Raw genomic sequence first — 16,663 nt, 5'->3', positions numbered from 1 at the left:
TCCCTCAGTAAGATTAAGCAACGCAAATAAAATGATGCTGGATATCAAATCCAGGCTTTTCTGAATCTAGAGAGCATATTGTCAAAGTCTAGATAACTGAAAAATGAAAAAAGTAATTTATTCAACAGCTGTTTGACAAACATTTGTTGAGTCTGTATTGTGTTCCAAGTTACACATATATGAAAACAGTGTTCAGTTTCATAGAAATGCAAATTATTGAAATCAGTTTGTTTTCTCCAACTTCTAGTGTTCTCTAAGAAAGCACCTAACCAGTAACTGAAGCCAAGTCCCAGGAAGTTATCTTTCAGGCCCACATCGTTCTCAACTCCTCCTTTCATCTATCTGATTTGTTACAAAACTTCAATAGACACTACCTCCCAGTAGCACTTAGGATTTTCTGGCTCTCTGCATCCCTTTTGCTAACCCCCTATATATTTTAACTAAACTATCGTGACTGCCTCCTTACTGCTTCTAGTGTATAGTTCAGGTTTGACACTAAACAGAGACAGATAATTTTGTGTTTTAGAGACACAAAATTCTGTACTCACAGACCTACTTAAACCTCACCATCACTACCACCAATGGTTTATATTCCACTTGGAATAAAAGCCAAACCTTCGAGGACTTTCATATATATGTTCTCATCCACCAGTTCCCCAACTTCTCTTTGATTGATGCTTACTGCACCTTTAATTCCTTGGGTATATCATGTTTATTTTTACTTAAAGACCTTCAGAATGTTGTTTTCCTGTGTCATTTGTCTAATAAGTTCTATTTCAGTGCTCAGTCCTCAGTACCTAAGCATAATGACTGGCAGACAGTAGGTACTTAGTAAATATTGGCTAAATGAATAGGTGGATGAATGAATGAATTAGAATGACAGATAACTAACAATATTGCAGACTAACTGGTTAACAATCTTCCATGTTTGTGAGAATGTAGGTCATAAATTGTTAAGGATTTTAAAGGGACAATTAGGGCATAGCTACCAAAATATAGACTAGAATCCATATATTTAGTAGACTCAAAATTACATTTAATTTTTCCCTATTACTCAAAATCAGCTCAGTTCACCTAAAATCAATAAACCCATGAATTATTGAGGATTTGTTCCCCAAAGTTTTGTTTCCCTGGGCTTCTGCGAGATCCATTTGCCTGCAGTATTGTGAGCATTGCTCAATTCAATGTCAGTTTTTTGCGTGTTTTACATTTTAATTTCAAGTATTTCTCTGTACTTATTTTTTTTTGGAGGGGGGAAATAGGCAGGCTTTTCTTTTATTATAGTTTGCTATGTTGTGATATTGTGGAAATATGTGCTCAGTCTCCACCCCCACATTCAGCTCTAAACCTGCCTCTGTGAATGCCCAAGGAAAAGTGTTGGCAAACATCCGAGATCTGGTTTAGGAAACTGACTATTTCCCATAGATCAGCATTTGGTGATTTGCTCAAGGTCATTACCACAGCACATGGTTTACTGGAAAAGAATACAGGTCTTTTAACTCAGGTTTTTAATACAACTACCTCTGCCACCACCACAACTTCCAATAAAGAAAAGCAATAAAAAAGAGTCAAACCAAATATTGTCAATTTCAGAAATATGGTAAATCTTCTTGGGAATTTGAAGCATATCCAGTTTACTATGAGAAGGAACATTTTTAAAGTATTCCCACACAAGTGTCTTGGATCGCATGCTTATTAAAAACATATTAATTGCACAATGACATTCAAGCAGAACACAGGCAAGGAATACAACTCATAAAAAGAAATATGACAACTCTCACTATGTAAATTGTTGTCTGGTTCAAAAGTGTCCTAAATTAGGAGTAAAACTAGCATTTAAAATACAGACTATATTAGAAAGCCATAATGTTTGTATTTTAGAGTTAGAAGAGACATTAAAAGTTGGAGAAAAATACAAATGGCTGCTGAATGCAGTTATTGATGAATAACCCTGAAGGATATCATTTTGTCCCTTTTGTTGCTGTTTATATCCAGCTTTGAAAAATATTTTAATTCAGAAAATCATTTCATGGTGCATGTGTTTTCCATCGTTTTATTTTGCTTGTCATTTGGAATAGGGAAAATGTATATTAGAAGGTAAAGAGGAATGTAAGCGGTTAAGTAGAAGACAGCTGAAGGTTATTTGTTGTTGTTCCTTTGAGAAATAAAATAGCTAGCTGTTTATTTCTAACTAGCTAATCAAATAAATGGAACTCACTCTTCCTCTCACATGGCCCAGCTGGGGCCAGTAGACTTCAGGGATTCTAACTGTGCCCCTAGGAGTGAGTTAGCCAGCTCGTGTGAACCTGGCACCGTTTCCCCCATACCAGAAAATGCATGTTTCCTTCCTATTGTGTTCTGAGATCCCTCTGCAAGATCATCCAGCTAAGCTGAGCTCTGACTAAACAGAAAACCTGTTGAAAGAAGGCAGTTTGGGTAAATTAAGTTGGACAACCATAGTCAAATAGATTCTATCATCCTCCTCAAGGCAACCTGCTCAGCCCAACATGAACGGACTATTCTTTCTGGAAAAGACTGCCTCTGTCTTCATTGTCAAAATCAAATTCTGGGCAAGAGGGAAGAATTCGAGCCATAGAAGAGGGAGGAAGGAGAAAGAGGAAAAATGTTTACCTGAATTCTTTAGCTTTCAACCTTTCCCCTACTTAACCAGTTCCTGGTAAAGAATATACAATGTCCAGGTGATGGGCTAATTTATAACTGGATAGAGTCTTCATCAATAGATGTCAAGAATAATAAATAATATTTTTATTATTTATTTTATTTTTTATTTCCTCCTTAGGCAAATTTGGCTTGAAAACATTTCCTTTATCTGTATTTCTGCCTACTCTGCTCAGGGAAGGGGGGCTTTTTTGTTTCATTTCTCTGCTTAAACTCTAAATCGACACAGTGGCCTCATTCTCTGAACAGTTCCTTCATATCACTAGAATTTGAACTTACAACCCTCATTCCAGGATGCTTAGGACATCCAAAGAGAAGTGTCAGAGTTGTTAAATAATAAAGTCTACATGCAGCTGGATGTGGATGGGGTGAAATGGCTGTCACATTCAAAGGGGATAAAGAAAGGGATACATGGGAAAGGAAGGGTACAACATACAAAAAGGCCATGAGCCAGAGGGTTTGGAACCTACCACTGTTGAGTAATGGTGAAGAGACCAGGGCAAGTCACTGTCTTGGTGAGAAGCTTCAACCATCACAAAGTGCTGATGATAGGCACTTTTCTCTGGCAGTGTGGGAGGTAAGGAATGCCCCCGTGGAACTGCAGCTGTAACAACACCTGGCTATCAGCAGACAACAGGACATACCTTTGGTTCTTGTCTTCCAGATCACTACATGCAGGTGCTGGTTTGCCAGCATGAGTGTGTGAGGGAGCTTGCCACCCGCCCTGGCCGCCTCTCGCCCATTGAGAACTTCCTTCCTCTGCATTATGACTACCTACAGTTTGCCTACTACCGAGGTAAAGCATGGATTATCTGTGAGGACTTTGGGGGGTCGCTTTTCATCATTGCAGACACTACATTTTCATGGTTTAATCCTCTGCTTTCTTTATCACCAAAGTATGGAATTTATACAATTTTCCCTCATCTCATATCACTGCTTGGGACAAGAAGAGCAGAAGGTGACACCATAAAATAGGCACAGTACAGAATCTAATACTGTGATAATTTCCTGAAAATTATACCTAGGCTGACACTATATGATTTTTAAACTTAATTCTTGGAGCTTAATTTTAATAGTAATACATTCCCATAACTTGCAGACCCAAATATTATAAATCCTCCTTCTCCTCCATGTCTCCACCACCCAGTTTCATGACCATCAACCTTGTTTCTTATCTATACTTCCAAATTTTGTATGTAAAAATTAATGTACACTCACAGAAAATGTTTCTCCTTCTTCTTACTTTTACACAGAAGACAACATATTATTTATACTATTCCCCCACTGTTTCTTCACTTAATGCATGTCAGATTTTTTTAGCAGGTTAGACTATGAAATCACCATTTTGTTAGCCAAACGGCTAAATATTTGCAAGTTTTTAGGGTTTAGCATAAATGTATCAGTATGTGGAGATCTTTCTCATACATTTTTATTCATATCTACATGTCATTGAACTAATTTATTTTAGTGTCAGCTTATTAATGGGCATTTGTGTTGGTAGTGATCTGTTGCTAATGCATGTACTTTCAAGTGAAGAGCATTTTATGTATGTCATTGCACATCTGACCACAGGTATCTATCTGTAAGATCATGTCTGGAAATTCAATTGATGGGTTAAATGATTTATTGGTTGTAGTTATGACAGATGTTGCCAAATTTTCCTCCAGATGGAGTGCATTTTCCATTGCTCATCATCAGAATATATTATCAATTTTTAGATGTTCCCCAGGCCATTAAGTGAAAAATGAAATCTCAATATAGTTTTACTTTCCCTTTATTTTATTGAGAAAGAGATATTGAGCATCCTTTATTGTGCTTTAGAGCAGTTAATAGAATTGAGATTGCTGAAATTGGTCTTTGGTGCCACATTGTCTAGCATCTTCATTTTGTAGGGAAGTGATTGTCTTGAAGTCACTTCTCTTAGTGACATGTCATAATTCCTAGTTGCTCTTCTCACTGTCACCAGTATTTGTGCCTTTTAGAGAAGTCACTAGTAAAGAAAGTATTTCCCTTCTAAAATAAGAAGAAAAAGACTCAAGCCAATATTTTAACGCTACTTTGGAAAATCAACATTTTTAAGCTACTTTGGCAAAGCCTCTCACTTTCCAAAAGCAAAACATTACTCATTGTCCTGGCACTGATGGCAGATAATAAATCATGTGCTCAAGTCATTAGCAGTGACTGCAAAGGAGTTGAGAGAATTGCTTAATGTTATCATTCTTACTAAAAAATCAAAGCAATCTCTGAAAATATGTGTGTATATGATTTCTTTTAAAAGATATTGAAGTGTTGTGACCTAAAAACATGATGTACAGCATTTCAAAATTTTGTTTGTGATGGTTAAATATTTCTAAATATTTCTTCTATAATAGGTAAATGTTTCTATAATGAAGAGTTTGTAGTTGAAACATTCTTAATTGTTGCTTTTCATACTTGGCCACTGTTGAAGCTGATGTTATGTGGTGAGGGGTTGGAGAGAAGTCCTCCAGAACATCTGGGGTTCTGTGAGTCTTTCTGTGGAAGCAGCACTTTACCCCAAATGTTACAGCATTTTGAAATTACTTATATTTCTCATACATTATGAATAAAATAGTACATCACTGTGGTAGAAGATCATACTTAACCCAAACTCAGTACAGAAATAAGAATTAATTTCTCCAATTCTGCTGTTTGTATTAAATAAGTTATTAATGAGCAACTTTGTGTAGAAACTTTTGATAATCTATGCAAAATGTCTAGCACCCAATCAGACTAAACATAATCCCTTTTGAGTATGTGAATCCATGTCTTTCCTTTATCTGTATTTCTGCCTACTCTGCTCAATTTGTCTTCTCTCTTATTGATGATTGATGTTGACTTTGATTGGAAAGTTGAAGTTTCTTTTTAAATCCTCTGGGAAGACTTAGGCTAACTCTAATGCTACATGTCCTTGACCTTTCAGTTGGTGAGTATGTGAAGGCCTTGGAGTGTGCCAAGGCCTACCTCCTATTCCACCCAGATGATGAGGATGTCCAAGACAATGTGGATTACTATGAGAGTCTATTAGATGACAGCATTGACCCAGAATCCATTGAGGCTAGAGAGGTGAGACCAATGATCTGAGAAAAAGCTCTTTATTCTGCCATGTGCTCTGGGGAGAGTTGATAAATGTACCACTGCTCTTAAAGATACTGAACGATTTAGGAAAGGTCCTAGAACTTAATTCTTTCAGGCTTCATTCATGCCAGAAGCACATTTTTCTCATACATGCTAACTTGAAAAACTGTTGGCATGGGGACTTCCCCCTTCCCCCCCAGACTCTGAATATTTCTGTTAGTTCATTTGTCATTGCGTAACGAAAAGTATTCACTCAAACATTTATCATAGCTCTTAGCTGTTATTTAAATATAAATTTTCTTTCTTTTTTTTCCCTCTAGGACTTAATTATGTTTGTGAAACGACATAAACTTGAATCTGAACTGATAAAATCAGCTGCAGAGGGACTGGGATTTTCATACACTGAACCAGTAAGGGCAAAGTGAAAAAAGGAAATGTCTATTAAAGAACTTGTCGGTGGAATTCTTATTCACAAATAATAAGAATTTAGTATTTTTTGTTCCCCATCCTCACTTGATGAGGATCTAATAGTGCCCTCCTTGAGTTAATATTGGGGTAGGAGTGGAATCTATACTCAGTATATGTGATGAACTTTAAAAGACTGACCTATTTCCATAGCACCCAGGACCAAAGTCAAAAGCAAATATTGGAAAGAAGTATTTTGTACATGATTCATTTGCCTCAGGATTGATTTATTTTTTTTGAAAAATTTCAATGCAGCCAGGCACAGTGGCACATTCCTATAATTCCAGCTGCTAAGGAGGCGGAGGCAGGAGGATCAGTAGTTCAAATCCAGTCTTAGCAATTTAGCAAGGCGCTAAGCAACTCAGAGAGACCCTGTCTCTAACTAAAATACGAAACAGGTCTGGGGATGTGGTTTAGTGGTTGAGTATCCCTGAGTTTAATGTAAACATTAAAAAGGCTTCAGAAACAACAGCATTGGGCCAACTCTTTATGCTATCTTTCTTCATTTCCCAAGCTATCTTCTAAATTGTTCATGCAAATACACACCATTTGCAGAGCTAAAGCTATGGTGTAGATAGTCTGTGTTCTGATTTCTATTTGAGAAAATATCATAAGCAATTTCTATAGCTTTTAAAGTTATATATATAACTGGTGGAAAATAAGTAATAAACCCTTGTCATGCTTCTGGATATTTGAATTGTTTCTCACATACTTAATGTTAAGCATTTGTGTCTCTATTAAACTATAACCATAGAATAGATTTCTAGGAGCACAATTACTTTGCCATCAAACCATGAGGTTGTAAAGTGCTCAAAATGAAATTACTTTTCTAAAAGAATTTTCTGATACCTTTACTGCTCCCAGTTAAAGTATTGGTTTACTATAAACTTCTCAGTACCAAGAAATAATATTTTGAAATCACCTGTATTATTCATGTATTATGTAGAAAATAGTACATCATTGTCATTTTAACTTGTATATTTTCAATGAACAGCAAGAATAACCCTTTTCAGTATTATTACTTGCCTTTGAATTACCTGGACATGGACTTTGTTCACTATTGGTCACTAATATATTCTTTATATATGCTTATGAAATTATATGCCTATCAATTATTATTTGTAGTATATTTTATTTGCAGCATTTTTTTAGTTTTTATTGGTTTGAAATATTTTTATTGGTATGCTTTTAAAGTTAGGTTAATTTAAGGTAATATTTTTATTGTAATGCTTCAAATACATTCATTCCCATTTATTATTTTTCAAATTTGTGTTAGCTCAAGAGACACCAGAAAACTGCATTTACTCCCTTTATAGTCTTGCACAGATATTTTGTCAAGTTTGACTTCTTTCATCTATTTGTTTTATTCTTACAATATAGAATAGTTAGACTGAACAATATTGCAAACTTCTTTCTGACACCAAATTCAAAGTCATTTTCTGGGACAGAAAATGAGCTAATTCCATACTATTTTTAAATCCATTTGGGTTTCATTTTACCAAAATTTCATCAACATTAGCCTGCCTTTTTATTAATTTTTTAAATAAAAATAAGTTGTATTTTATGTAAAGTATAAGTTTCTTGATAATTTAGGTCTTTTGAATATTTTAAATATGTTTTAAATTTTATTTTTCAAATGATATTTTAGTAACAAATACAGTTTTTTGCTTAATTTAAAACAGAATTATTGGATCAGTTATGGAGGACGACAGGATGAGAATAGGTAAGTCTTTCATTCAAAGTATGAACTATTTCTTTTTAATGAGAAGGAACACTTATAGTCAAAATATAATATAAGGAACTTAGCACTTATTAAAAAGATAATTAAGAGTTTTAAAAGCTACAAATTAAGAGCTCTGTATCCTGGTTCCAGCTTTTCCAGTATGGAAGGTCATACCTTTGTATGTATGACTGTAAGTAAATATCTTTCTCACTGGGTCTCATGACTTTTCCTTAAAAAAAAATAAAAAAAATTGAATCCAGCAATTTGAGTGCTGACATTCTGTGATTCCAAATCAGGTAAAAGTTAATGATATTTTTTATTTATTAATAGAAAAGAAAATGAAATTTTCTTATTGCATGTTTGAATAACTTAAATTCTTGATGTATTTTAAGTTACCCATTTGAGATTACATGGTCCAATCTGTTCACTTTCAAACTGGGGAACAGGCTATGTGAAGGGAAGGCACATTAAACTTAGAGTTTCAAGGGATTGGCAGACCCAGGTCTTACTCAGAATCTTGAGGTCTTTCACTTGATTTTAAGGACTCAGCTCTTAATTGGTGTAAGATTATTGCAAGAAATCTAAGAATATTATGTGCAATTTGGATTTCTCCAGTTCCTATGTGTTATAAAGGCAGCTAACTCTCATTTGTGTGTTTGCAAAGTATGACACAAACATAAGTCTTCTTTCTCAGAATAATACAGAACTAGAACATTAGAATATAATTTATTCCAATTCAATCATTCAGTGATGCAGTCCATGTTCAAGGCACAATATTCTGAGCATTAAAAAGATTCATATGATAACTTTTTCTTGCTCCATTGGAACTATGCTGTCATCTGAAGGAGGTTAAGTTATAGATACATTTAATTGTAATGAAGCTTGCAAAAAAGATTCACAGGAGTGAAGTGGAACATATTCATTGAAGAAATAGAGAAGAACCTCATAGAGGCAGGGACATGTAAAGTTTGATTTTAAAAGACAAGTGGACTTATGTAAAACAGAAATATGTAATAAGAACCATAGAATTCTTCAGTATACTATCTTTTCTTTTGAACATCTTTACTCGGTGGAAAATTTCATTGCAACTTTTTTTGAATGGACAGGGTCCCTTCAGGAGTGAATGTAGAGGGGGCAGAAGTTCATGGATTATCAATGGGGAAAAAGTCATCGCCCAAGATAGATCGAGATCTAAGAGAAGGTAAGTTCCCATTGGCTTTCACTTTTAAAGGAGGGGAGGAAGAGGGTAATGTGTGAACCATTCTTATCTAGATTAATGCAGAATCCACTTTCTCTGGAAAATTAAGTTTAGGACTAAATTACTAGAGTTCATAAAAGCCTGAAAGCAATGCTTAAAAACAAGAATGACTCAGATTTGTATATTATTAAAAATGTGCTTCAAATTCACTTGCCCATTGTTTTTTTCCCCCTACAATAATCCTGTGAGTTAGGCAGGGACAGTGTGTTCATCTCCTTCCTGAGTTGAATACCTGAGGCTTAGTGAGGCCACAGAACTTAGCTCTGTCATATATAGTCAGCTAATGAATGCTAGATAATGTGGGAAAGGTCATATGGGATATAGTTAGTTCATCTAAAAAACTTGAAGACAGAGCTGAGAAGTGCTTTGAGAGAAAGTACAGTTTATTTATTTTTTAAATTTCTTGCCAGGCTGGGAATCCAACCCAGAGCCTTTGGCCTGCTAGGCAAGCACTCTACCTTGAGCTGTACATCCCCAGCTCAAAAACAGACTTCAGATTGAATTGACAGGGTGTGGAGAGAGCCATTCTAGTCTACAAAACAAATAGAGCAAAGGTACAGAGATGGGAGAGTAGAATATTATATGTCTAGTCATGTAAGATTAAAATTAGTGGAATCACAACTAGAGAGTTGCCAAAAGTAGTTTTTAAATAGAGCCAAATATTGTTATAATAATAAAAAACTATGAGTAATATAGTACTAATAGAAGTACTCATTCTTATCAATTTTTCATTTCTGTGTTTTATAATATTTCAAGCAAATTTACACACAATTCATTTTAATAGTAGCAGTCTCTCATGTGAAGGGGTTTGGTAACTTCTCCAAAGTCTCACAGCTCATAACATGTTGGGCAGGCATCTGAACCCAGACTTTGGAATCCAATTCCCAGTTTTTCTTCTTAACTTTCTGCATGCAACATAGCAATGTGTATTCCAAAGCATAACCTTTTTTTTGTTTTTTTGTTTTTGTTTTCACATATTTTTATTGGTGCATTATGGTTGTACATAATGGTAGGATTTATTGTTATCTATTTATACATGCACACACTGTAACAATATGATTTGGCCAGTATTATTCCCAAGCACTTCCCCTTTTCTTCTCCTTCTCCCTTCCCCCATTCTCATTCTTCTCTTCCCATGATCTCCCTTTGATTTTTAAAAAATTTGTTCTAATTAGTTATACATGACAGTAGAATGCATTTTGACACATTTACACAAATGGAGCGTAACTTCTCATTCCTCTGGCTGTACACGATGCTGAGTCACACCAGTAGTGTAATCATACATGTATATAGGGTAATAATGTCTGTTTCATTCTACCATCCCCACCACCCCATCTCTCCCCTCACTCCCCTCTGCACAATCCAAAGTGCTTTCATTCTTCCCTACCCCACCCCCCACTATGGAAAAGCATAACTTTTGATTAAATACAGTTATCCCTGGGTGACCACCTGGAATTGGTTTTAGGACTCCTCCCCCACCACCAAGGACACCAGAATCCAATTATTCTCAATCCCTTTTATATAATGTCTTACTATTTGAATATAACCTATGTTCAGCTTCCTTTATACTTTAAATTATATGTGTAAATTGCTTGCCATACCTAATACAAGTAAATGCTATGTAAATTGGTGTCATACTGTGTTATGACAGAATAAAAGCTGTACATATCCAGTACAGTCTTTTTTTCCAACTATTTTCAATCTAAGGTGGTGAATCCATAGCTGCAGGACCATACATATGGAGGGCCAACTACAGTTGAAGATAAGAAGAGGCTTTCAAAAACCTGCATTGAGAACTGTATTTCTTTCCCCACGAGAGCTTTTCAGCACATTCCTCTAGCTGATTTAAAAATGTCTAGCTCTCTATACTCTTACAATTCCTAGTCCTTTTCTTCCTTAGCTTCCAAGTCAGTTTGAAGCAGTAAACAGGATAATATGCTCATCTGTGACCTAGACCTCAGTTTGTAGCCACAAACCCCAAGCTGTTTTACAATTGCCAGAAAGCTTCACGGTCAGTCAGAGTTCATGTTGCCTTTTAAGCTGAGAAATCACCTAGGAAGTACATGCCAATAGGCCCGCACTTTGCTGTAAATGTTTAGGAAACTCAAGAGCAGTTGCCAAAGTTCAAAGCTTTTTTTTAAAAACAAAACAAGACCAAAAAAAAACTTTGCTACCAGGAGGGAATCTGATGTTCAGTAACGTAACTACTGACTAGGAAGCTTAATGGGAAAAGTGGAACATAGGACTGACTACATGTGATGATTGATTGATTGGGTTACCAAAGTCTACCATCTCTTTTTGTTTGTTTGTTTTGTTTCGTTTGTTTTTTATTTGTTTTTGGTTGAATTGGAGAATGGATCTTAGGATATTCTTTGAGAACCTACAGGTCTGAAAGGAAAAAAAAATAAAATTCCTACTCTGTTCTCATACCCAATACAAACATGTTTGTGACCAGATACGTGGGATTTTCTCCCTGCACCCCAAGCAGTTCTCTAAGGGATACATACCAACTTGATGTTCTCAAATTCAATTCAATTCTGATGTTCTCCACCTGGAGAGTGTCAGGTCCCACAGGTTGAGGGCTTAGCCCCACAAGATTGCCCCACTTCAAACACCAATGGTAATAGCCGGTTGTCACTTATACTTCTGAGTTTCCTACTGACCAGCTACATATGTGGCTTATGACCCCCTCTTTGAGGTTGATTAATTAGCTAGAACAATTCATGGATCTCAGGGAATCCCTCACATTTACCAGTTTAATATGAAGAACTTTATAAAGGAGACGAATGAACAGTGAGATGCAGAAGTGATTAAAACTAGGGAGTGGAAAAATACAGAGCTTCCTTGCCCTCTTGGGGGAATTGCCTCCCAGCATCTCCACACGTTCATTACCAAGAAGCTCATTACCCCTTGTTGTAAGAGAACTTTTAGGGAGCTGAATTTCCAGCCCTTCAGCTCCCTTCCCAGAGGTCCACATTGAGACTGCAAGTTCTACCCTCCTCATCACTTGGTCTTTCTGATGACTAGTCCCATCTTTAGTCCATCCAGGGACTACACCTGAAGTGACTTCATAAGCATAGACTCAGGTGTAGTCAAAAAAGGCTTTATTACAGCCAGGCTTGATGGTGCACAACTGTAATCCCAGTGACTTGGAAGGTTAAGCAGGAGATCACACGTTAGAGGCCAGCCTCAGCAACTTAGTGAAGCCCTAAGAGACTTAAACCCTGTCTCAAAATTAACACCAAAAAGGACTGGGGATGGTGCTCAATAGTTAAGCATCCTTGGGTTCAATGCTCATCCTTCTCCCCTGCAGAAAAGCTTACAAGTAACAAAGACTCTTCTATCATTAGTAAATCAAATGGGTGTTAGAAGTTGTGAACTAGGAACTACGGACAATAAGAACACATACATTTCTTATTATACTGCAACTTCTGTTCAGTGATCAAGCATCTAAATATGATGTACATTAAGAGCAGTGGAAGACAGAGGCAAATGTGCTTCCTGGTAATGAACGGGTGGAGATGCTGGGAGGCAATTCCCCCAAGAGGGCAAGGAAGCTCTGTTTTCTCCCTCCCACTCCCTGGTTCTCTTCACCTCTGTACCTCACTTTTCATTTGTCTCCTTCATAAAGTTCTTCATATTAAGCTGGTAAATGTGAGAGATTCCCTGAGATCTATGAGTTGTTCTAGCTAAAAAACAGAAAACACTTAGGCTGGAAGAAGATGTTAAGGAGGCAAGAAAATATGCAAGTGCCACAAATTATATTTCAACTTTTCTCATCTTCCACAAAGATATCATTATTTCCTCGGGCTTCTCACTTGTATCTAGTTGTATTCCTAGTGGACGTCTCCTAAGCATTAAATGGGAATCACCAGGGGCCACATTCTGTCCATAGAACATGCAAGGTAACTTACTAAGGACGTTTTTCCCCTTGTTCATTCTGCTTATAACCACCAGCTTTGCAATAGTCATTGGGAATATGGTAGAAATGAAATGACTTTGAACTTGGAATCAGAAGGCTTAGTTTTTGCTGATATCTTATTCTAATGTGCTGTGTGCTAATGGAAAACTAGAGTCAAACTCCTGAGCCCCTTTATCCTGATCCGTGAAGGAAGTGTGGTATCATTTTTGAGGTGTGAAAGTCTTTTGTAAACTGTAAAGGGCTGTACTCATATAAGGGCTCATTAACTTATGTACCCCATCAATACCTTGTGTGACATTGTGATATTTATGGAAAATGATTTTTCTTACTGTGAGCCACAGAGTGAACACAAAGGAGTACTTTCCTAGATAATCTCTTTGTTGCAAGCAGAGAATCAGAGCCAGGCACATACTTTATGAATGAGAGAAGAATTAAGTTATTTAACTAAATATCCTGGAGCTGTGGTTAGGAGCTGGCTGAAACCATCAAGTCAGGCCACAGGAACCACAACCTATTGGACGATGTTTTAATTTTAATTTTAATGTTATCCTCTGTCTGGTGTGCTACTAGTCATCTGCAGGCTGGTTAACCTGCCTTATGAACGGCAAGATTTGGTTTTTTTTCTTTTAGCTAGTGAGTGGGAAACTAGTGTTTTATGAAGTGTATATGTGGGAAATTTCTGTATAAAACTCTATGCTTCATGATAGCTTTATTAGCTACATTAAAGGCAGGTTTGTATTACAAATTCTCCCTGAATCTTTTAGGATCTAGATATTTAAGACTCAATGTTGCACTTATTGTTTACACAATCTGTGTGTGTTACTTATCATCCAATTGGGGGATGTTAATATCTCTCTAGCATTCCTTTGAAATAGTCCCCATCATGTCATAATCTTTATTAAGATGCCCCAGTATGAACTTTACAAAATATTCCAGGCACAGTTAACTAGATCAATCGTGGTGATGATGATGATGATGATGATGATAACAACAAATACAGAGCTTGAATGATAGGCATTTTTTCCAAATATTTTAGTTCAGTAACTTTAAAAAAATCATACTTCAAAAATATGCTAATAGTGTTCAAAGAAATAAAAGCTCAAAACTTGACAAAATATAATCTAACCTACTTCATTAAATTTCCCATGTGTCTTCCATTTTTTCCATTTCTATTTGAATTTTATAGTAGCAAGGTCTTTGCAGTTAATCTACAGATACCTTCTCTTTCTTGTTGAAGGAACATTTCATTTCATATTTCTTTTTAAATTCTGTTTTTAGTTGAAGATGGACACAATAATTTTATTTTATTTATTTTTAAGTGATTCTGAGGATCAAACCCAGTGCCTCACACATGCTAGGCAAGTGCTCTGCCACTGAGCTACAACCCCAGGCCCTTCATTTCATATTTCTGCATTAGAGTGAACAAACAGTTCACTTTTCCAAATAATCCAGCTACATGGATTAGAGCAGCATACCAAAATTGTATTCTGTGTTAAGAGGGTCTTTGGGAGGCTAATGCTTTGTTTTGTTTTGTTGCTATTAAAAAAAAAAAAAGGCCCAAATAGAGCAGTTAACAGCAGCTCTGTTATCTCACAGTTGCTATGGGTCAGGGGTGTGGGGTCAGTGTGGCTGAATCAACTTCAGTCTGTCACATATTGGTGGTCAAGGCTAGGATTTCTTCCCAGACTTGACTGGGAAGTATCTTCTTCCAAATCAGATGGCAGAATTCGGTTCCTAGCAGGTTGTTGCCTGTAGTTCTTCAGTTCCTATTGGATGCCAGCTGAAGGAGGTCCTCAGTTCCTTGCCACGTGAGCTCCAAAGCAGCCACCTGCTGCATCACATCAAAGCATGGGAAGGCAATGGACTGAGTCTGCTGAAGATCCAAGTTGCAGTCTTATATAATGTAAGGAAGATGTGACATTCCATCACCTTGGTCATATTCTCCTGGTTGGAGAAGCAGGTGCCAGGCCCACCCACACTTGTGGGAAATAAATTACACCAGGGTCTGAAAGGCAGGAGGCAGTGATCATTAATGGCTATCTGAGAATCTCTCTGCCATGGGAGGGAAAGAAGGGAGAGAGGGAATGAAGAGAGGAAGGGAGAAGGGACAGGCAAAGGAGGGAGGAATTATGTTCATTAAGGCTAAAATCTTCTGCATATCACATCACTACTTAGGAGATCCATAGGACTTATTCACACAGTAAAAGTTCCAGGAAATCCTTTTCAATTTTACTTAACACAATACTTGGCCAAAAACTTGTCAGCACAAAAATATTGTAGAAAAACATATTTTTCTGTTCATCCAAAATGTGTGATACTGAAACTGGGGGCTGGTGAATATGTTTTTAGAATCCAAGAAATTCTATATTTATAAATTTTGGTGACAATTTTAAAAATTAAGGGATGAAATGAGTAGGTCATCTGATGACCACCTTGTAGCTAGGTGTTGCCTGAGGTTTCCCTTCTCAGTTAAGGTCATGTTGGCCCAGTTGTTCATACATCAGTGATTGAGGACTAAGAATAAATGAAGGGGATAAGCTTCTAAATAATATATTAAGGCCAGATGAAGGCCAAAATTCATCACATACTATAAGATTTTAAAGTAGATTCTATAGAGAAAAGTTGTGGTGGAAAGAACATGCCATTATACACCACAGTGTTGTAAGAAATGCTGGTTCAGAAGAGCCTGGTCCAGAATATTTAGAAGAATATGCATGTGAAATCTGTTGTTTTATCTTCAGTGAAATAACATTGACCATTTTATTAGGGTTGTTAATTTGAATTTAGATGGCTTTATGATCTTGCTTTTATTTAATCTTGTAAGTAATTTTTGGTATTATACTTGTATGAAATAATAAAAATAAATACAGTATACATAGTTTTATAATTACAAAGATGGTAGAAAAAAACCACAGTAAAATAATTTGTTCACACTGGAGCTCCTTAGGGACCACTGGCTGTAACAGATAACCATACATTACTCAAGATTGAGAAACACTATCTCATTCTTTTAATGCTCTATTAATCATGTTCTGTGATAAAGCCCCCCATTTTTTTCTAACTAGACTAATAAAAAAGTAGTGCTACTCCCCAGGTTGAGTAATCTGTTTTATAGAAATGAAACACACACCAATTTTGATATCTCCGCACGTGTGATTTAGCCCCATGTGGTCGTGGGGCTGGTTAGAGAAGCAGGTGTCAGACCCACCCACACTTGTGGGAAAAAATTACACCAGGGTCTGAAAGGCAGGAGGCAGTGATCATTAAGGGCTACCTGAGAATCTCTCTGCCATGGGAGGGAAAGAAGGGAGAGAGGGAGTGAAGAGAGGAAGGGAGGAGGGAGAGACAAAGGAGGGAGGAATTATTTTGCTAGACTCGGGGAGGACAGGGGAGATGTACCTCCACACCCTCACATCCTCCAGAATGAACTGCCCTTACTCAGGTATTTATCAGCTTGTCAGGTCCTTATACTTATCAGGAGTGTTTTAAGGAGATATATGTATATATATATATATATATA

The 16,663-nt window shown here is 36.5% G+C and overlaps 1 protein-coding gene across 5 annotated transcripts in view; it reads left to right on the top strand.

The window, feature by feature from the left end:
• Window positions 1–16,663, top strand: part of P3h2 (prolyl 3-hydroxylase 2) — a 165,258-nt gene that overhangs the window by 128,714 nt on the left and 19,881 nt on the right. For all 5 annotated transcript variants that reach the window (XR_007347958.1, XM_048804071.1, XM_015499994.2 and 2 more), the window contains exons 4-8: window positions 3,344–3,475; window positions 5,621–5,763; window positions 6,096–6,185; window positions 7,923–7,963; window positions 9,070–9,164. Coding sequence is in view for 4 of the 5 variants with exons in the window: in XM_048804071.1 (XP_048660028.1) it covers window positions 3,344–3,475; window positions 5,621–5,763; window positions 6,096–6,185; window positions 7,923–7,963; window positions 9,070–9,164 (501 nt within the window). In the remaining variant the exon portion in view is untranslated. The remainder of the gene's footprint in view (window positions 1–3,343; window positions 3,476–5,620; window positions 5,764–6,095; window positions 6,186–7,922; window positions 7,964–9,069; window positions 9,165–16,663) is intronic.

The sequence above is a fragment of the Marmota marmota genome, unplaced genomic scaffold, assembly GCF_001458135.2.
Source record: "Marmota marmota marmota unplaced genomic scaffold, marMar, whole genome shotgun sequence".
Taxonomy (NCBI): domain Eukaryota; kingdom Metazoa; phylum Chordata; class Mammalia; order Rodentia; family Sciuridae; genus Marmota; species Marmota marmota.
This window is presented reverse-complemented; position numbering and strand designations above follow the sequence as displayed.